Source organism: Choristoneura fumiferana, chromosome 6 (genome assembly GCF_025370935.1).
Source record: "Choristoneura fumiferana chromosome 6, NRCan_CFum_1, whole genome shotgun sequence".
Classification (NCBI taxonomy): domain Eukaryota; kingdom Metazoa; phylum Arthropoda; class Insecta; order Lepidoptera; family Tortricidae; genus Choristoneura; species Choristoneura fumiferana.
This window is the reverse complement of record NC_133477.1, coordinates 6984842-7008574: the sequence shown is the minus strand read 5'-3', so window position 1 is coordinate 7008574 and position 23733 is coordinate 6984842. Positions and strand designations below refer to the sequence as shown.

Genomic DNA, 23733 nt, shown 5'->3' with positions numbered 1-23733 from the left:
ATTGTATTAGAATCTGAGCCTACGTGATCGAAGTCGGTAACGCACCACAGATAAATAATTTATTGTTTCAAACATTACGAGCAGAATTTTAATCTTTTTCTATAGTCAGTTACTGATGAGTGATGGATATTGTGAAAAACATACAATATAACTACGTAATAATTATTATAATTGCAATTTCAATTTATTACGTGGCAATATCAGCAGAGAGAAATAGTAAGTAACGATTGTAGAATATATACAATAATAATCAATGATAATTAAAAATATAGGTATTATTAGGTATACTTATATTTCTTTTTAAAAAAGAAAACCAAGTACCGATATCACTTGAACGACCTTTTTTCTTTATTCGACTGGATGGCAAACGAGCAAGTGGGTCTCCTGATGCTAAGAGATCACCACCGCCCATAAACATCTGCAACACCAGGGGTATTGCAGACGCGTTGCCAACCTAGAGGCCTAAGAAGGGTTACCTCACGTGCAAGTAATTTCACCGGTTATCTTATTCTCCACGCCGAAACACAACAGTGCAAGCACTGCTGCTTCACGGCAGGATTAGCGAGCAAGATGGTGGTAGCAATCCGGGCGGACCTTGCACAAGGTCCTACCACCTGCAAACCTGCAAACCTGCGACTTAACCTATTTGGCTAATTCTTTTACAGGCTCCGGATAAAGAGTAATAGAGTGAGAAATAAAAATACTTGTATTCGCAAACTTTTTTTTTATTGATGTTTTAAGTAAGTAATTATTTTAAATAACGCCAAAGTCATTTCGCAGCCTATATTTTAATTGGCTACAAGTTGCACCGAGAACACGTGGGATTCAATTTCGACATCTTAAATTGCGTCTAGAGTCTAGACGTTATCAACTAACTAAGGTATTCATCAAAGTATAAGTGGCTAGGCGATAGTACGGTGGGCGGGCGGCTGTAGTGAACAGCTGTGTTCAGTCTCTTTCGATACATAGGCTGAAGCGCGCGTGCCGTGGTCTCTTGACGCGCGCCAAAAACCACAAGCGTTGTCGTTGAAAAAAAGGCGCCAAAACAAATACTGGTTCTGTGACAAAAATTGTAAGTAAGTACCTATATCATTTACAAAGTGTTCTTAAAAGTGCAGACTCTTATGTTTCTTATATTTCCTGAAGATTAACGAAACAGTGACACGGTTCTTACTTGAAATGATTACTTAGTGAACTTGACCTTGTAGGTACTGAAACATAAACAAATGCTGATATTATTTTCACATTGAATCAAAACATTACATTATTATATTGATAAGTAAATCTTATCTCTACAAATAGTCTACATGGAACAGCTATGGCAACGTTGTGTAAAGTGCTAACAAAATATTTAAAAATCGTCCTGTTTTCCATTAGCGCGTAGCAATTTTCTTGTGTGTGCGAGTTGGAAATAATTAAATTATCATATTTATAACATTGCGCCGTACCGAGGAGTGGCACATGAATATAATCCGTACTACATTAAGAGAACCCTGCCCTACACCGGCTTGTATACAAATGGCATTTGGTTATTAAATACGGAGTGATTCATTTATTATTCTGAAGTACAAACATGAAATTAAATGCAAGGTGGAATAACACACATTAAAACCATTATATACTTATAGTGATATTGTAAAGAACTCAGGAAGCCGTTGGTTACGGGTAGTACAAAACCTATCGCCATTGCATTGGTAAAGACCTGTAATTGATCATATAATATACCATACCTAGCTACCGCCTTCCGGCTGATATAATATTTTATAGCATTTAAATATTTTCCTCAGGTCGTTCATGCAATGGCCAGAAAATGGACGTTTAGTATTAAACAAATTGATTAGCGGTACCTTTCACAAATAAACTCAAAATATGCGCTCAATATTATATCCGCGATAAAACAATTTACGTAAAATATGACTGCTATAAAATTTCTACTTTTTTCTTGGAATCTACATATATCAGCTACTTAAAGGTAATTGAAGCTGTTCCATTTTCTGTCATCAATATTGTTAGTGATAAGGCATCATCTCGAAGATACAAACTGAGACATGGATGCACAGAAAAACCAGAAAAAGAGACCAGCGCTGGGAATCGAACCCAGGTCCTCAGCAATTCGTGCTGCGTGCTTTAACCCCTACACCACCGCTGGACACGAATCTAGACACGAATTTTTCCTATGCATACATATCTCAGGTTGCTTATTTCTACTACGCTACTTATGCAGCAGCACTAGCGACATCTATGTTCCGCTCTCATCCATGTCTCAGTTTGTATTTTCGATATGGTTTCACAGGATACCCGTAAAAGTAACAAATTTGGAGTTGAAATAGAGAATACAAAAAGACTCCAAAAAACCAATCATAATCTGATACGTTGTTATTTTTTCTACCTTTGGGTCCTATGATTACAAAAATACAAATGACACTTGCAATTTAAGGATACAAAGTTTGAGTAACACTAATATCAACGATAAACGTTGAAGTCCGCAGTACTGTAAGCAAGTAAATAATAGACAACCGCAATAGCTCATTGGCAGCCAACCGTTATCGGTATTCGAACCGCAAACTATGTACTATTTTATTAAATTGGCGTTGCTGTCAATTTGCCTTAAAATTACCTATTTTCTTGTTTTCCTTTATAATTAAGTATAAGGAAATAACTATTATAGCGCCCTACTCAGAACGGCATCCGTAGCGATCGTATTATGTGTATAGTTTGGAGGGTTACTACGAAATTCGAAAATCGAGGTTCGTATCGTACCGTTCCTCTCACTCTCGTATTAAATAAATTAGCGTCAGCGGGACGCCAAGATACGAAGTTCGAATTTTGCACTTCGTAGTATAGGCGCTGGCTAACGAATCTTTTTTACAAGCAATGTAAATAATAACAATAATAAAGTTTTAATTGTAAAGCATACCTCGTCTTGGCAACCCTAAAAACCAAGCCGGCAATCAGCAGTGTAAATCAAAGTTGAGTTGTAACAAATGTAAAGCTGGGTCTTTCACATTCGCACGAACACGTGAGCCAAGATTCATACTTCTTTCTGCGTGTGAACATTTGTAACGTATACTAATGTTTATTTTGTGAGTAGGGTTCTTATGTAATCTATCCATTGTCCCAGTAAGTTCTATAGGTAATATTTATGTCTTACGAAAACAATCGTGAAGGAGGTAAACGGATGGACAGTTTCCTACTTCCTTCTACTTGATATTTTTACATGTCATGTTTATCCTCTTGTATTTTGCATAAAACAACGTTATTTGAAAGTCAATTGTTTTGCTAATTGATCGCATTCATGGCATTAGGCTTCGGTTTGAGTGAGTTTCGGCGTTTAGCTGGCGTTTCAGTTTAGTTTAAATTTCAGCAATTTTTTCCCGAAATTAAGACCGAAACTGAAACTGACTTCGTGCAACGTTTCGCAACCAATGGATGGCGTGAAGTAGGCTCCGCCATCCGCGCGTCTGCTAATTTTTCGTTTTTAAGTTTGTATACAAAAATCAAAAGTAATAGATACTCACTCTTTTCAGAGCTTGCAAAAGCAAAGTATCAATTTATCGGGAATTCGCTTCTATGGACACAGATACATATTTTCAAACATTTTCGAAGTTTATAAAACATGTCATAGACAAGAAGAGCATTCTAATAAAGTTTCGATTTCGGTCGAAACTGACACAGAAACCAAAATTCGGTTTCTGTTCCGGTTTTTGTGGCAAATACTGATTTCGGTCGGATACTAATAATAATTAAATACCTGAGAATGTATTACCAGCACATAAACACTCAAATAACTGCACTTCAGCACAGTTGTCTTCGTGTGCAAAGGGCAAGTACTGTAACAGCCGTGACGTGAAGATTGCCTATGGCTCTATCTAATATAGGTGCTGATAATTTTGAGCATTCATAATGAGCATTCTAGCGAATGTTGTGTTACAAGTAAAAGCTCACAAAACAAAACGACGATAAATTTGCTTCGAGCTTTTTGCCGAGCATCCGTCCGACATTATCGTGAATAACAAAATTTTCGACGAGCATTTAAGAATAATCGCTTAAATGTTCGTAGTAATTTTTGGCTCTACGCTTGGTTTTGTTCGTTGTTCAATTCGACAAATTTAAAAGCGAATGCACAAGTTTATCAGCAACTTAACATAATCATTAATTACTTTATTAAAATACGAACCAGAATATAAATCAACTAGCAGTTGCCCGCGATTCCGCATCGGAAGATTTCGTTTATCGTTATCCGGCGGAAACCATGCAATTTCCGAGATAAAAACTATTTTGTCTTTCCAGGGCCTCAAACTATCTCCATACCAAATTTAATCCAAACTGTTTCAAGAGTCTTAGCGTGAAGAAGTAACAAACATTATAACTGACAGTAACTCTGTCTTTGAGTTACTTTCACATAATAAGTAACTAATATTAGTATAAATAGCGTAAATAAGAACGTTACGAGTATCATGCGATTGATTTTTATATATTTTCGAAATATATAAGTCTTGGCAGGGCAACTCTATTTAAAATAGGAAACACTCAGGCGCCGCTCGTGTCTTTACTATACAAACGGTCGTTAAACTGTACACGCTTTGACAGAGTTCTTTGGATTGAGTCCAAGATCGTAAATCGAAAACTAAACGGAATTAGCGACGTGTTGTAACCGATTTAAGCATTTAAGATTAACGAAAATGGCGGTTTATTTAGAGTACATTGTATGATGAATTTACTGTTTTAAACTTGACAAGGAATTAAAATTGGATATAACTGTCACAGGTTTCAACGATATTAAAATACGCACATTGAGGGCCGATTTATTTACTCCATCGAAATGTTTAAAAATTCAAGCAAGTAACCGACGAAAGTAGATCATGATTTATTAAAAGTCCAGAAAACAAAATTTTATGAAGGTACAGTTCAAAAGTTAACCTCCGGCCCGATTATCAAATATTTACAAACATTCCACAAAAGACCGGTTTGTAGAACTTGCCCGTCATTTGTTTAAAGAAAGATTGGGCCAAAAAAAGTTGTTTTACCGTATAGCCAAATTATAGTTCCAGTGTTAACTTTGTATTCTCCACCGTATTCATAAAAGTTTCAAACTTATTATAGACTGATTATTTTTTACTGCGTCCCGCTAAATTTTTGTTCTTTTTCATCCGTTTTCTACCATTTTGTGCCTTGCTCTACCAATAATACTAAAATTGTTCCTTTTAGTTTAAACAGACTATTTTTATGATATTTGTAATGCAGTAATGCATCTAGCTTAAGGTTGTCACACGTCCTGAAGAGCCCCAGAATTTCAAATATTGGAACGTGGAAATGTGAGGCGGATTTGAAATGCCCACATTCCTGTATAAATTTATGGCAACCCTAGTCTAGCTACGAGTACATCCACTACTTATCTATTCCATTTAAGTATTTTGGAACCGATGGCCCATTATTTATTAGGTCACATTGAATATCAAACTATAATAACCAACTACTCATGTTTGAATGATAACGCTATGATATAACGCAGTGTTGATAAAATCAGCCCGCCGATTGAGGCACAAAGGACTGTAATTGAATGATTATAAAAGGCTAGTTGATATTCATACTGAACTATCGTGACATACTACGCAAAGAGAGGCGAGACTGAAAGGGAGGAACCTTCTACTAAAATCGCGATGATGCTAAGTAATTTATAAGCGCAATATCTTTAATATGTGCATTGAATTATATAACAGAGTACCCGAAGAGATACAATCTCTTCAGGGGAATTTATTTAAAAGCAAATTAAACAGCTGGCAACAGGAATCCGACAAAACAGGAATCCGACGAAACAGGAACAATTCTTCTTGACGGATGTTTTTATAGCGTGAAATATTTTCTCGAGACATGTAAAATTAGATAATTTGTGTAATTTTGTATTATTTTAATATTTTTTTTATTTTTTATGTAATTCTCAATTTTAATCTAAATATTTGCACGCCAGCCTACATACAAGGCTGAATACATGACTGAGTACTGGACAAACAGTAATAACATACATTTGAATACTGTATTCTTCATTTCATTTCAATTCGTTTAATTTCATTACGGTAGACATGTTATCTTTTCTTGAGACCATTATTTTCTTTAGACACTTGCTTTATGTTAAGCGTTTTACGTATTTATGCGCGTATAGATTTTTTGGCTTAGAGATAGACGTACCTAATAGATTGAGTTGAAACAAAACATATTATATTATAATCTCGGAAAATAAGTAAAAGAAAAGCGATAACTATTCCACCGCAGATAACAGAAGGAAACTTTTTTTTAATCATACTTGTTTCACTCTAAGATCACATTCCAGTTCAATTCAAGAATCAAGTTACTTGAATCACAAATAAAATTTTCGACTAGTTGACAAAACTGATTAGAACTGTAATTTTCTACTTCTGTGTACAACTATTCGTATTTCAAAGTTATGTGAAAATTTACCGCCATCCGATAAGTACGAGTATTTACAAGTTACCCATGTGATTTTAAAAGTCGCTCCCTTGATTTTGAACTATGGTAACTTAACACTGATGTTCTGGGTTGTCTGTACTTTATCTTGGCCTACATTTCTTCTACCACTTTTAGTTACTTAGGTTTTTATTCAAATATAGCTCGTTTGGCTTCGGGATAAGAACTATCCTTGCGTCCTTCCAAGGTCTCAAACTATCTCTGGTCCAAAAATTCTAAAAAAATCATCTAAATCGGTTTAGCGGTTTAAGCGTGAAGAGGTAACAGACAGACAGACAAAACTTTGTCTTTAAAATAACTTTCGCATTTATAATAATTTAAGGATAGTAAGTAAGCATTATCGAATTATATATTTGATATTGATATTTCGCTTGTTCCTGTGCAGATCGTAAATTAGTGTAAAAAATACTTGTCAAATTGCACTTTTAATATCTAGGCGACCGAGCTTCGGTCGGACTAAAACTTGATAACACTAAAAAAAACACGCGTTTTACGTTTTTTTTTTTGGGTACTTACATACATGAATATTCCGTGAATATTCCCAATTGCGTGTTCACATGTTTTTTGTACAGCGTGCTCTCTATTACGTCTGAGGCAGACGGTATGACGAAATGAAATTCAAGTTGTTGTATACGATTCAGTTACGTTTAATTGAAGCGCTGGCCTATTTAGTCCATTGCTACCAATTTAAGTACATTACAGTCCTTTGTGGGACGCACCTTAATTCAACCATACATTTTTTATGTAATTAAGCAATGGAGACTAATTTAAAAAAATACTGTAGGGAAACACTAATGCACGTGGAATAAAATGACTTACTTTATTATTATTTTTTGCCATATTAAACTGTTTAATTCACAGTTGACACGGAACTATAAAATATTTAGGTACTTTGTAAAATTGAAACTGTGAAATTTAATTTTTAGTTGCTTTGAAATAAAATGATTCCAATAAAAAAAAAGAAATTAAAGCCTAGTTATACCTAAGGCCATGTTTATAGACCTTAAAATAACACTACAGTTAGTCCAGATCAGTTAGTCCATAAATATGTGACTTTAGACGTTATATCTATATAAGTACCTATTAGTATGTTTATCCGTTGCCTAGTATCCATAGTACAAGCTTTGCTTAGTTTGTGACTAGGTCACTTGGTGTCAAGTGTCCCATGATATTTCTTATTTACTAGCTTTTGCCCGCGGCTCCGCCCGCGTGGTATTCGGCTATCGCGCTCTGTTCCCTCGGGAACTGTGCATTTTTCCGGGATAAAAAGTAGCCTATGTCACTCTCGGGCCCATAAACTATTTCTATGCCAAAAATCACGTCGATCCGTCGCTCCGTTACGGCGTGAAAGACGGACAAACACACAAACATACAAACACACAATCGCATTTATAATATTAGTATGGATACATACTTTAATACATTTTAAACACTCAAGACCCGAGAACAAACATTCGTATTTTTCATACAAATACGGGAATCGAACCCGGAACCTCAAGCTTTGTAGTTAGGTTCTCTAACCACTAGGCCATCTGGTTATCTGGTCGTCGAAATACGACATTAGTCTCATCTGCTTTAATACCTAAGCAAAGCCGTACAACAACGCTGCCTTGTAGATTTGATGATCGCAGCGTTTGTGTGGATTATTACATGCAGCATCGCCATAAAAAATCTATGAGGAACTCTTGTTTTGACTAATCATTATGTTTATTAATTAATTGGTAGTGTGAAATACCTTATCATTTGTGAATTCAGATCTCAGTATACAAATTAAAATAAAACTCGTATTACTTCTCTATTTAAGTATTTATTTATACTGTTTCCCGGGTATGCCAACCGCTAAAGTTGATGGTGGTGTATGGGGTACGCGTCATAGAACGATGAGGGTTCAAAGGCCGTAGCAGGATAAGGGAAGAAAAAATGCCCTTTTATGATTAAGAGCTGTTTTTTTTTCTATAGCTACCCACATCTAGTAGTACAATTGTGCAAAGTTTTATTGAAAAATTCCCATTAGTTCAGCCGGAAAAAAATAAAATCCGAATTCATGAAATATGACTTTTCTCAAAAAGTATTGAACTTTATAATACCATCTTTTTTAATTTTGGTTAACTAAATAGTAAATATGTCCTGAAAGAAAATTGAGTCTCCATCTTTAACATTTCTGTAAAAACACGTAAGACACAACTTCAAAAAAAAATTTTTTCATTCCTGAATGAGTGACCACTCTAAGTGATATTTCTAAAAAAGCCTTATTTAACGACCTGTCAGTCATATTAGTTTGACGGTTAAAATCGAAAAGCAACAGTGTCAAAATTTAAAAAATATGTTGGTTGGATTTTGTTACATTTTATTCTTATATACCATTCCAACACCGCCAAATAACCTAAAAATAAATCCTCTTTGTAAAAAAATAACAATATAAACAATTTTTGATATTTATACATAATTTTTTTTACATTTTATTTTTAAAAATTGGCTTGAAAATATATTTATGTCATTTGTCGCCAGTACACTTATGAAATAAAACTATCCTTATTTTAATCACTATCGCTATCTTCATTCACGGTAACACTAATTCCGTGTTTCAGGAAAAATCCACTTAAAATTTCGGCAGGCCCAACGATTTTTGAAAAATATCTTGCGTGCGATAAGTAATACACAATAGCGGCAATGTGTGAACAACATCCTACCGTCCGCATTCCATTCGCACATTCACAATAATGCCTTGTAATTGATCCAAATCCTATGCTGTTTGGAAAATATTCGATGAAGCATAACTTTACCTGTTCCAAAAATGGAGATGAGTCTTCGAAAAAATTGTATGACTCTCTTAAAACACCCAAAACTTTCTCCATTGAGATGTGGTACAAAAATTTCGGATTTTTCGAAAATATTTTCTTAATGGCATCCTTCTTAGATAACATTATGATAAAGTGTCGCAGGTTTAAAGATGAAATGTGAAGAGCTCACAACGCCATATTATATGCGAAAAAACAACATCACATCGCTTGCTGTCAAAATATGTTTTATTGTTAATTTCGTTTTAAAGAGGATTTATGCTTAAGTTCTGTAGCAGTGAGAGATATTATTTGAAGAGAGTCTAATACAATGCAACTCACTCAATTAGTTAGATATTCTTTTAATTTCGACGATTTTACTGCCTGTTTAAGCCAAAAAATGGATATATCTGATAAACCGTTAAGTAAGGCTTAATTAGAAATGGTGATGATTATTAGAACAAGAAGGTTTTTGTTTTATAAGTTTATTTTTTAAAAGGCGACAAATGACATAAATATATTTTCAAGTCAATATTAATGTAAATGTCAAAAAATATTTTTATTGATATTTTTTTACAAAGAGGATTTATTTTTAATTTATTTGGCGGTGTTGGAATGGTATAAGAATAAAATGTAACAAAATCCAACCAACATATTTTTTTAAATTTTGACGCTGTTGCTTTTCGATTTTAACCGTCAAACTAATATGACTGACAGGTAAGCAACTACAGAAAAAAAACCAGCTCTTAATCATAAAGGGCATTTTTTCTTCCCTTATCCTGCTACGGCCTTTAATCCTCAGTTTTAGTTTATGGGCTTTTTCAAAAAAAAATGTACCCGTTATTTTTTTTAATTTTGGAAAAAATATATGGTTTTTCTTACTCAGAATCAAAAGCACAATGGATTCCGATCGTTTAAAAAAATGTCCCCATTTTTACATACCTAATTTCATGAGTCAGTTGTGTCACGCCCATACTATATCTACTCGCAAAACTAACATTTTTTTTGGGTATTTTTTTAAAAATAACGGATTCGATGGCGCTCTTGATTCTGAGTAGGAAAAACCCTATTTTATCAAAAAATTAAAAAAAAAAGAAAAGTACACTTTTTTTAAAAACGCCCTTATACCTATTTTATGTTACATACATTATCTATTATGCACGGAAAACTGAACTTTCAAACAATCATTCGAAATTATTCCATTCCTACGAGTATAAGATCAATGTAAATCCGCTCTGCAGACAGCACTTTATTGATAAGGGATGACATTCCAAATATATTTCATCACATGATTGCAATTCAGTATTAACGTTATCTCATGTTTATAATGAAGCCAAATGTCAAAACAATAATCTATTTTCTCAAACGGTTATCTTCGTAGCTACGTCGTAATTATGTTGGCAATGACTAGAGGAAAAATCAATATTATATCAAGTTATCTGTTACAAATCGGAAGCAATATATTTAAGCTTATCTTAGCTTTCACGCGATATGCATGAGATTTGTATTGGATATGGAGGCCAATTTACCCATTATTCTATGGATTAGTGCTTTAGTATTATTTCGTTATAAAAACTCATTTGAGTAAATATATAAATACTAAATAGGCAAGCCAAGGACACAACCCCTACACTCTGACATGGACTAGCCTGTTTATTCAAAGTTTCTATTTCATCTTTTACAAATTATTAGTATAAGTAGTATAAGTAGTTTAGTTTTTGCGTAACATAATGTGACTGTCGCAAACTCTGCATTTGCATTGATTATCCATTCCAACCTCTGCCTCAAATTCGAAGACTCGTCGGATAACTGAATGATGATTGTTCAATTGCCTTAAACGACTGTTCAATCCCTCTTAATGCAATTATTGGAGTTCAATCGACCGCGTGAGGTCGCCCATCAAATCTCAATTTAATTAGTGGCCAAGTGCCTTTGTGAATAATAACTAACGGAGGTGGTGAATCGCAACTAAGAGGGTTAATGGCGGCTTTTTGTGCTTTTGGAGCTTGTTCGATAATAATACGTGAATTATTTTACAGAAGATAGTTTAAAAATGTAAGTCACTCTGACGAAAGTTATGCCTTAATTGTACGAGAAATGTCTTTCAAGTTTAGTTACATTACAGGGCCGGATGGATGTTAATACATATATGTATAAGCGATCATTCATCTACCTACAGTAATGAACCGCAACTTGCATAATATCTGTGTCCCTTTCTAAATAAAGCAATAGGCATATCAAAATCTCACGGGTTTTTTTTTGTAGTCGACAATTAGACTTAAAAATAATAAAGCATCCCTGTCTGGTTGAAATAGTCGAGTAAGTCAGTACTCTACTATTTTATAAATAGAAAACAATTGAAAAAGAAAAGGCTGATTGTCACATTGGTTTTGAAGTGAAAACAGTTAGTTCTCTTTCTCTTCGATCTCGCGATTTAAATAAGCTCTACATCCTCTTCTTCGTTTTCTCTGACCACATAATTGTAATTGTGAACGCGCAATTTTTCGCGTTCAAACTAACCTGGACTTATTACGTATTGCAGTATATGCAAGTAAACAGCAACAATAAAATTAGGTTTCGAGTAAACATTGACTCTGGCGTTCATTCGCCTCGGCGAGCATGTGATGCTAACTTAGCCTCCACAAATATTAACTTTACGATAAGTTTTCATAATAATACTGTTTGGATTGTTTAAGCTAGTATGACCGCGTGCATTCTGTGACGCTAGTTTCATGTTTGCTCATAGTTGGGGGTATAAAATAAAAAGTTGAAATGCCTATTCTTTAGTGTCAGTCATTTAAGACATTGATATCGTTGTTATGTAAGTAATAAGTGGCAATTAGTTTTTCATTACTACAATAAGGGGCTGTTTCAACATCCATTGATTAGTGTTAACTGACGGTTAAATGTGATGCCGTCTAATCTATTCGAACAAAACAAATAGAGACGGCATCACACCTAACCGCCAGTTAACACTAATCAATGGATGGTGAAACATCCCCTAAATATTCGTTTTATTTATGTACATTAATTAAAGGCAAGGTAAGATAAGTCCAAATGTGATATTTGTACATAACTATTTAATAATTACATTTAATAACTATAATATAATAATTAAAATAAATTATACATAATCATCACGTTTGTTCTTATAAGAATAACCTTCGTAAGTATTTCTTTAGTCACACTTTTGGGTATACAAGTGCTGCAGTTTCAGAAAACATTGTGGTGCAGTTTTCTGCAATTATATCATGTTACACGTATAGTAATATTAGGTATGTAGTTGTTATCTTGTAGATGACCTTTATTTATGTTTACTATTCTATTAGATGTGAAGAGAAAGCATTTCTAGAGAATACGTTTAGATGGTAAATAACATATTTACTCAAAAAATTGTGTGATTTTGTTCTAATTGCCCGTTTTTATTTGTTGCATATTCCTATGTGTATTGTTATTGCTCATTTTAATCAAGAAAAATCGTTTCTGCTCAATATGCTTATACTTTTATGCGTAAATGTTGAGTGTTATTGAAAGTGTTGGCATTGTTTACAACATTAATGAAAAAACACGTTACGTCGCGACATTAATATTTTTTACCAAAACCTCTATTTAGAGACTCTTAGTTTAAAAAAATATGGACTCGTAGGGTTTGACGAGACCAAAGGTCTTAAAATTGCTTTATTTCAAATAAATTAAAGAAATATTTAAAGCATCACCGAATAAAAGATTGCTACAGTTGACAATGGCGCAAAATGAATCAACTTTACTGCAACAGACAACAAAGCAGAGAAACAAACAACTAGTGTATGTTTTACATCAACACGTCTTGCTGTCAGTCAAATAAGATTCATATTTATTCTAGTCCCGTGATATATGATAAAGTTTCTGCACGTTTAAACATTAACTAAACATTTTCTTATTCAGTTTAAACTAATTCACTGTGAGAAAGGGTCCATCGTTATGTTACTTTTCATATATTTATCTTCTATTTTTACACTTTTAACTGCTATTATTGTGTTGAAAAGAGTGAAGAGTGGACAAAAGGTCAGATCTAAGGTAGATCCTTTCCTATTTTTAATTATACTAGGGTACTTAAATAATATTGGAACATAAATATTTCAACAAGAGGTAGAAAAGCTTTTGAAGAATAATAAAATATCGCTGTCGAATAATTACACACACAACAAGTCCGAAGTTATTATTTAGTTTAAAGTTCCAACTACATATACATATAAATACTTCAATAATTCATATTACACGTTCACTTTAATTAACTATGAATATCAATCGCTTTGTATTTTGAGGCTAGTTGAAGGTTTTTAAGTACTGGTACGTGACTGGTACATTGAGTTCGTAGAGGCCTACGTCGTAGCACGTCTACAATATTCTTTCACTTCTTAGAAAGTGTCATACATTCGTAGGTACATTATTGCTTTCTAAGCGACGTTCGTGGAATCATCGAGACAGGTATTTCCAGAAATTTTACTACGTATTATGTTGTATTAAAAAAACAGGGTTTTCGACTCTATCACATTAAGCCAAATCGCAGAGAGCTTTTACCAGATGTCCTAAACATTATTTCTACATTTAATCTTGATAAAGTATAATATTCTCATAATCTTCATTCTTCGTATCACCTTTATGCTGATGACCTACAAATTTATTCCCAAGGCATGCTTGCTGACCTCCCGTCGGTTATCGAATCCATTAACCTGGATTTGACAAAGATCTTAAGGTGGAGCCAACGATATGGCCTAAAGGTTAACCCGACAAAGACCCAAGTCATTATTGTTGGCAGCTCGAAACTTATCCCAAGAGTTGACTTTGTATCTTTGCCATCTGTATTTTTCGACGGAGTTCTGATACCATTTGCCGATCAGGTAAAAAATCTGGGTGTTATCTTGGACCGCACTCTGTCATGGTCTCCATATGTATGTGAGATTAGCAGGAAGGTGTTTGCTGCGATGGGATCCCTAAGACGCCTTCAGAATTTCCTTCCATTTGCTACCAAGGTTGCGCTTGCACAGACTTTACTGCACCCTATTTTCGATTATGCTGACATTTGTTATCCCGATCTTTTAGAAGAGCACTTGAATAAACTTGAGCGAATTCAAAATCTGTGCATTCGGTTCATATTTGGCCTACGTAAATATGATCATGTTTCTTATTTCCGATCACAACTCAGGTGGCTCCCCATCCGCTTTCGCCGAAACTCTCACATTCTCCATCTTATCTACGGCATTCTTTTTAACCCTGCAACTCCTTGCTACCTCAAAGAGCGATTTAGCTATGTTACTTCTGTTCGTTGCTCTCAGAACTTTCTCCTTACTGTCCCACTTTCAAACTCTAAATTCTATGTTTATTCTTACACTGTCCAGGCCACTCGGTTGTGGAACTCCCTACCGATAGACTTGAGGCGCGCAAAGTCCTTGCCTATCTTTAAGTCTATGCTTAGGGAGCACTACCTGTCATCTTGCGTATGAATGTTATAGTTAGCTTATTTATGTGTTGTTATGGTATCTATCTACCTATCTATCTGTTTAGATTTGTTGTGTATGTGTATTGTACCTATGTGTTAGTTTTATGTATTCTTGATACAGCTCTAATCTACTGTAAATTGCACCACCTGCTAAAATGTATTCCTTATTTCTGTCCATTGTATAGGTTGCCTGGAAGAGATCGCTCTGAAGCGATAAGGCCGCCTATGGCTTACCTTAGAAAATCTCTATGTATATACTTGTGTTCTCTGTACTGTTTACTGTATTGGTGTGCAATAAAGAGTTATTGTATTGTATTGTATACCTACATATACATATAAAGCAGGAAACTGCTCTTGAATAACAATAATGTGAATTCTATAGGGTTACTTCTCATTAGCGACTCTTTTGTCCGCCAAAATAATGTAATCAAACGAAAACCTGATCGTCGTTGGCAAGTAGAGACAAAAGTCAATTAGTAAATATAAATGAGTAAAGCAAATGTTTTTTTTTCCCAAAAAAAAATTAATACATACGACCAAGTGCGTTCAGTCATGCTTTAATGTATAATTCCGTTGTTACTCTCACTTGTAAAGCCCGCAAAGCTGTGATTTCCTTTTAAATTCCTTGTATACTCTACCATTCTGATTTGAAATTATTCCCTTAAGGATTTAATTTATATAATTTCAGACAACAATGGGCGGCTGGCTGAGCTACCTGTGGTGGGGTGGTGACCCGGACGCCGTGAATCCCATATCCAAGCTAACGCGGCGGGAAGTCTACGCGGTCCAGAAATCTTGGGCCCCCGTTTATGCTGACTCTGTCGCCAATGGGACAGAGCTTCTTAAAAGGTGGGTTTGTGCTACTCTCATGGTAGTGGCATGGTAAATGCGTGGATGCTCCCTCCCCGTTTGAAAAAAAATGCGCACGTAATATATTTGTTGAAGCAAACCGTAACCAAAGGATTTAATTATTTTTTATGCAAGATTTGTTTATAATGTTAGTTAAATAGTTAGTGAAAGTATTATTAATACTGTAAATTAAAAATTTATGTTAAAAAGGTGCTTTTGTTTGCTAGAGCGTAAATTTAGCTACGTTATCGACTTCAAGTAGCTACTTACTTTTGTACTTTATCATCCTCGTTCTACTTTTCAGCCACGTACTAACATGATCAGATATCCAGTAGTATAATAACAACTCGATTTCCACCGGGTTACCTAAATTTTCACCACTCTCTACATTTCTCATTCGTCCCAATTTGACTATTTTTGCTCTGGATCGTCTACTAAAAATTTTGCACGTCACGTCACTACATCTTTATACCCCTTACGCCTCCTTTAACTCTCTTCTGTGCACACTTTGACTGTTCTTCTTTAATTTAGAATGAACATAGAGGTATTTCAATCAAAATGATGTGAATCTTAAACAGCGAGTGTTTCAAGCATCTATAGGCTACAGCAATATATTCTGGTTTAACCTCACGTCTGCCACCAACGTAATGTACTCAACAGTATATGTACATACTTGTGGCCTACACACTCCAATAAAACTGAGGCATTACCTACAATTCTAGATAACGAAACTCGTTGTCAATGAAAATGAGTCACTAAGGATTTATCAACAAAAATTTACCGCATGACATGAAATTCAAAAAACAAAAGATTAACAACCATTCAGGGTTTTTAATAGGTATTCCCATAAAATGAAGGAATGCCACATTCTTCGGCCAAAAGTCGGAGCGCAGGAACATCTGCTGGTACTTGGCAGGTACTTGGAGTCTAAAGAAGCATAAATTGTTAGCAGTATTAGACTCGAGCATCAGATTATCTATATAGGTATAGACAATAAAAACGAATAATAAATAAATAGTCGAAAATACAATTGGCATAAAAGTTACATCACAGATCCCTAAAGGCTTAGACAGCTTATGAAAGTATTTTATTGAATGATGAACATCTGACCTGACACACTGACTACTTCAGCTTGGTAATTTGTCGATCGACAAACAATTTGAGTGACGACCTTTACTATCAGTTTTGAACACGCCTAACAAACCAACTATACCTATCACGCCAAACAATTCAAGTTAAGCCTAAGTAACATCAAGTTGTTCAAAATTAATTCTTTAAGCAGTGAAGTCCAACTTAGAAGAAATATCTAAATGGTTTATATATATATAGTCCTCCACATCGGTTTCGATGACGGTGACCCTGACTATATTTATTGTATAAAATTTTACAAAAAGAAAAAGCTTATTTTCTAGCGCGCGCTCTAATATAGCTCGCTAGACCGAACTTAGTTTTGAAAACTCTATCGCAGGATGCCGAATAGAGTTGGTCTTGTGAATTGGTTATAGAAAGTCAATGTGGAAACAACAAATATTTACATAGCTACCATTGAGGTTATGTTATCTAAATGTGTTTGTATTTAAAGGGTCCACGAAAAGAACATGTCTAGTCACAGTAGTCACTTTTTTATATGAGATTTAATGCCAAAATGTACGTAATCAACTATTACTTACATCCTCTGTTACGTGTTGTTATATGTATTATCATACCTTTTTTTAACTTAAAAAAACTTATTATAGAGAAACTTTTTATTTAGTAATTCACGTTACAAAAAATAATGAATTAATAGATTATTCAGGTATTTATTCCAAGCTCAACTCATGTGACTAGGGATCGGAGTCGTTACAACATTTCAAATAGGTAGGTAGGTATAGAAGCAATGGAGTTGTTAGCTAATTTTAGCTGAAGAGATCTTAATAACTACAATCCTTATCGACTCATATATCGAAATTTGTTACCAAAATATACGTAATTAAATATTATTAAAAGTTACCAGATTTCAACGTTAAGGCGGACTTAAACGAAGTCAAAATCTATGGAACTGATCCATGACTCAGGGTTAACATTTATTGAAAATAAACAGCACGTCGAAGTGCTGTTGCGGTTCAAAAGTCAAATTCTCTTTCTGTGTTAAACAGTAACAGACAAAATACAATTTTAATCTAACCTAAAACATGAATAAAAATATATTATACGGCGCACTCGCTCAGTTTTACGAGGCACTCGCATTCCGGCTGTCGATCCACGTAACATTTACGATGGATGTTAAACTCGCCGTAAACCTATCGAGTATCGATTTAAGTTAATTGCCTGTCAGGTGTGAGGTCTTTGTTCTGTTTGAACAAATTCTGCAACGGTGGACACTGACTTAGACCGCACGAGGGAATGGATTTTATTGTGTCCCGTTTGGCTACTTTTTTTTCTTTAACGTTGCGTGTAAAAATGCAAAAAAATAATTATTGACAATAAATACAAAGACTTTTCTTAAATAAAGAGTTTATATTATACAGAAGAAATATCCATCAGCCTTCAAACTACACTGCATCTGAACTGAATCTTTAAAATCTACGAGACGAGTGCAATGAGGGTGTGTGGCTTGCGCATATCATGAGGTCTATTTGACAATTTTGATATTTGTGTCACGTTTGTGATTAGTTTAAAGAGTATAAATAACTAAATGAACGTCAAAGAGACCGCACGATACTAAAGCCATCTTGCGACATTTCGCCGATTAAAAGACCCTCTCATTAAACTGAACAGGAGTAAACGGAAAAGTGGGACTATTATTTATTAGCGTAAAAGCTAATGAATAGTAAATTTTAGACAGAAACAAAACTTGCAAAGGAGAACACAAAACCTGGAGGTAGAGCGGTGTGTATGTGTGTGAAAATCTATAAGAATCCTGTATTCTCACAAGTAATTCAAAAGTTTAAAGAGTCCTAATTCAGGCTAAAGCCTGCTGTATCTCCTATCCCTATCTGAGGCAGTCGCTCTCGCCATCCACATTGTATCCTACCTAAAAAAAAAGAAATATCTCTATGAATTCTGTAACAACTTTGACATCAAATTGAAATAAAGACCACTGGCGCAACACTTACCTTGAATACGGCCGCATCGACCAAACCAGCGGAACCATAAAGCATTATGTGGAGCTGCGGCAGCGGGTGATTAAAACCCATTAGTATTCAGTTTGTTCGGGAATCGTTAAAACGGGACCGTTAATTGCGAGTCTCATAATTAATTTAATGTCGAATTTCACTTTAGGTTATGCACAAATCAGTTTTGTGGTGGAGCAGGATGGGTTCTACGAGTATCTACTGATGTAGCTATACGAGCAAACAAATTGTGATTGTTGCTAAAGACATGATTGCAGAGTCTAACTCGAAGATTTTAGACCAGAGATTAAAAGTACTTAGTTCCGTTGACTCGCTTCGATGTTCTATTTTTTGGCATTAGATTTCTTTGACATTAGTAAACATCGCTATATCCAACACTCATATCTTCTAAGTAGTTTAACAAGAGGTTTTTTCCATTCCCAGACTATTCCGCGCTTACCCAGAGACGAAAGAATTCTTCAAAATGGTCCGTAAGCTGCCAGAAGAAGAGTTCGCAGCCAACATCCAGTTCAAAGCACACGTGATCAACCTGATGAGTTCCCTTAACCAGGCCGTGAACAACCTTAACCAGCCCGAGATAGTCGCTGCTATGATGCAGAAACTCGGCGAGTCACATAAGAAACGGCAAATCAAGGAGAGCCATTTTCATGTAAGTTTAGCTCTAGGTATTTTACCTACTCATTATCATATCAGCCCAAGGACATCCACACTTTTTATTCACAGTGTTCATTCACACTTTCTACGAATTGGCTGTAGTAAAGCTGTTTACGATTATTTGTAAGAGTTCTTCTACTGCCAGAAAACTGGAAACTTTAGCAGAATCATCTGCCATTTTTATAGAAAGGTGACCACAAAACTATTAGGCAGAAACGCTCGAATAGGTAATGACCCTGTTGTGGTTGTAGGACGTTGAGCTAAGTCTGTCCAGATTTTATATCACCTCTACCTAATCCTGTGTTCTATATAACTTGAAGAACAAGAGAACCAAAACAAAAAAAAATGTTTTGTTTAATGCGCCCGTTGCCTCCCACTTAACATAAAATGTACCTACATTAGTGGCTCAGATTTTACTTTATCTATTATATAATTTGGAAAAATAATAGAGCATGGCACTCATTTAGGTAGATAAATATCATTCAACCAATGTTTTCCAGAATGTCTCAGTGCCTATTGGCATAGGCCTCCTCTAACGTCTTCCATTGTATTCTGTCTCCAGTGACTCTTCTCCAGTTGGACCGGCAATTAATTTTAGTAAAAGTGGAGCAAGATAATTACTAATTGGTTCCTTAGAGATGATAAAAGAAATATAGGAAGGAAAGGATAAGAAAAAAAATCAGCCTTTAAATATATGACAATTACGATCTCATAAACTTCGTATCTTAATTTTCAGGATTTAAAAGACGTCATAGTGAAAATGTTCATCGAAGTGCTAAAACTGGACAACGCGACCCTCAGCGCTTGGGGAAAAACTGTCGAGTTCTGGTACAAGCATGTGTTTGAGACCCTGAATTCCGAAGAGAGGTAACAGCTTCTCCGGAAGAAGCACTAAAGCCATGGGTCTCGTGTATGACAGTTAATATAATGAGTTTTTTTTGTATTAGCCTTTAGTGCAGGTTTTAGACACAAAACAATGTCTCGGTCGCGTTCGTATTAGCGTCTCAATTGTATACTGATTATCTCAAGATATAAGTACCTGCATTTTTGAAAGTAAATGTTATTCTAAATGAACGTTAAACATTATGAAAATATGGATTCCTTAGTTACATGTTGTAAACGTTATTATATTAATAGTACATTACATTGTAGGAAAAAAGAGGTTTTGGAATAACATGTTTCATTAATTATGAATATTAAACAAGCTTATACAAGGTGAACCCATACGTTAGGAAGTCATGATAGTTACCTTTATGATTTTTTGTTATATATCGTATTACTAATTGTCTAACTATGCTTTGACACGCGGCTTTGCTCGCTTACCATTTACGTCTGGCAGTTTAGACTTGCAGAAATTCTCAAACATCACATCATGGTCTTCATGTTCGTTTTATAACCTCCTAACGCCCACAATCCTTTAGAAAGGACTTATTGTAATTTTAAATTAAACTATCATAAATGACATAAAGTTTGATGTTCATAAATCAATAATTTAACTTGGGCGTAGGAGGATAAGTAACGCCCGTCTGGCCGTGCAGTTTCATGGCTCTAGACTCATACATGTATAGACTGTCTACTCAATTCGTGGGAATATTGGACTAATAAAAACTAGCCTAAGTATGTGTCATCTACTGCAAGTATCTACAAATTTCATTCAAATCCGCACAGACGTTTTAGCGTGAAATAATAATACACTCAATCTTTCGCATTTTAAATATTAGTTAGATTTACTAATGCCTTACGCTTATATCGGCGAGAAACTGATCTCATAGATACACTTAAACACAAGCTTGTTCGAGATAATTTTTGCGTCAGAAACTTACACCAGGGGCTATGGACTTATTGACACCTCCGTGAATTGTAGTTCATAGTTTACATTCGAATGATGAGCGATGGTATAGGTACTCGTGTTCCGGTGGTTCCGGGGCACCATGCCGCATATGATAGCGACGTCGGGGACCGTGACTCAACGGGGCACGCCGTTTTGTCACCAAATTAGTTTTAAATAATATTGATTATAAATATGTATGTTAGTCTGTAAGGTATTTATTGTATGGGCCAAGTTGCCCGAAATAAATGAATTTATTATTATTATTATTATTTTTATTATAAGAGTATGTATGCATTTTCTACGTTGTTAATTAGTGTTGACTATTCGGTGCACCTGGATTGAATCCATATTATTATGGACCTGTAATATGTTTTAGAATCTATCACTTCTTAAACTTTGAACCTGTGTTATAAAATGTGTATTTTAAAAACAAAGTAGTAAATTATTCCCAAAGCTAAAAAAGATTGAATAGTTGTATAATATAGACAAATTTTCAATTAGTAAACAACCAAGACACCTGCTGCAGTACACTGTAGGTGCACACTAAGTATTCGTCACGTACCTAATTATAATATGAATAATTATTTTATTGACAAATGTGTTAATGCGACAAAGTAAAGAAGCAATCTGCTGCTTTCGATTCAGCCCATACCTAACCTGGGGGGCTACTACGAAATTCGAAGTTCGTATCGTACGTCCCTCTCAGTCTTGTATTAAATAATATTAGCGACAGTGGGACGGCAAGGCCTGCTTTGGCGATTATAGGCAAAATACCACTTTGTTACAGTGTATAGGGTCGTCCATAAATGATGTCACACATAGCGCTAAAAATAACCAAAATTGGTGTGACGTAAGTACTTTCTGGACGGCCCCTTAAAAACAAAATGTTTATGGTAGGTAAATTATTTAATAACTGGATATAAAAAATGTAACGAGTAGGTAATATTGTTTTGTTTGTATTGTATATTTTTAACAGTTACTCGTACCTATATTAAATTGTTATTGATAAAGAATTAAAATTTTCCAGTCAATTGACCCTATGGCCGGAGTCGTAATCGACAGATTTTACATGCCGTTTTATATTTTCTCGCCATACCCATTTCAATCGCTCGCAATCTAAAATGCTGGCCTCGATCACTTAACCCATATTGATATATAATTTACGATTTGTACAATCAATTTTATTGGCCCGCATTGAATCTTAACGGCCTTACCATTGTACTAGTTGCCATGCTTGATTTCAACTTCGAAAGTAGGTGAATTTTGCCATGTATCAACAAATATCATCAGCGCAATAATACACTTCTTCAGGCTATAACATGAATTGGCAAAGCTATTACCTTTTGATTAGTATTTACGACGTAAGTTACACCATTTTCAAGGCGCTATAGAACTTTATACTTATTGTTTTTAAGATGACTCTTCTTCGTTAAGTATAACTGTCTGAACATTTGTGATAAAAGTAAATGTCAGAGACCTGAAAATGAAAATAAAGTGTAGCGTTGCCTACCTGGTTCTGTCAAGTCGAGAACAAGATCGTTTAAAGGTACAGTCGAGTTCATAAACATGTGAGCACAAATTTGATCAAAAATATCGGAACACGCTTCTCAATTAACAATTAGAGTTGTTTTCAGATATTTTTGATCAGATTGTTGCTCACAAGTTTATGAACTCGACTGTACCATCTTTTCTAAAAGAATATCAGCGTATTTTCATGCTTCTGTCTAGCAGCAATGGGTTACAAAGGATACAATGATACGCAATCTTCTATTCTTTTTATAATTATGTAATAAATTGTCCTCGTGTAAATATTTTTAAACTAACATTTTTAATCGAACACGCGTTCACCTAAATATGTAAATACATCAGAATTTAATGTAAGACTACGAGTACCTAGTTGAATAAATAAATTTTATATTAAAATCAACTTGTGTTTTGTTTACCGGCTAGTGGTTATTTATCCCATCGATGGATAAAAGCGCTTCTACTAATACAATACATTGTTTTAGCGAGGTTGCATATTATCCAGATAATTTAATAGGTAGGTAAGGTAAACGTCCGAGTGCTCGAAACGCTAACGCCCAATATACGACACCCCACTGCCATCTTTATTCCTAACTAGCTGGTGCCCGCGGCTTCGCCCCCGGTGTAGTTTTTTTTTTTAATCTTCTTTTATAAGAACACAACAAAAAAAGAATTAGCGAAATCGGTCCGTTCACGCATGATAGGTACTGTGGGGACTGTAACTTGGTAAGAGCTTAGGTAATGGGGATCTACGCGCGTGACTTTAAACTCAGTTCAAAATAAAAATGTTTATTCTTCAATTATTTAGATTTAATGTAGAACTTGGTAGAACTTATCACTAATTTACATATATAGTTCCAGCCGCTCAGGCTGTCGGGAGCAATCTGTGTATATTATACATAATAAAGTCAATCTAGCCTGCCAGGTGGTCAGTTTTACCACCTGCCAGCGGTATACAGCCTAGTCCCTACAATACCGTGACCAAGGGAAATAGGGATTCATTTTTATGTATTAAAAATTAAA

The 23733-nt window shown here is 34.8% G+C and overlaps 2 protein-coding genes across 6 annotated transcripts in view; both read left to right on the top strand.

Moving 5' to 3' along the window:
- The window catches only part of LOC141428934 (cytoglobin-2-like), a 286546-nt gene that overhangs the window by 26635 nt on the left and 236178 nt on the right, over nucleotides 1-23733 (top strand). The gene's annotated exons all lie outside the window — the stretch shown is intronic.
- Nucleotides 938-23113, top strand: LOC141428926 (cytoglobin-like). 5 transcript variants are annotated; one of them, XM_074088999.1, is made up of 4 exons: nucleotides 938-1072; nucleotides 15428-15588; nucleotides 19125-19350; nucleotides 20092-23113. In XM_074088999.1, exons 2-4 carry the CDS (start codon nucleotides 15434-15436, stop codon nucleotides 20224-20226), a joined length of 516 nt encoding a protein of 171 aa, XP_073945100.1. In that variant the 5' UTR covers nucleotides 938-1072; nucleotides 15428-15433; the 3' UTR covers nucleotides 20227-23113. The 5 variants fall into 5 exon arrangements, with proteins under 5 accessions (XP_073945100.1, XP_073945098.1, XP_073945101.1 ...); XM_074088997.1 differs by having other exon boundaries at nucleotides 938-1076; XM_074089000.1 differs by lacking the exon at nucleotides 938-1072 and adding an exon at nucleotides 12055-12081.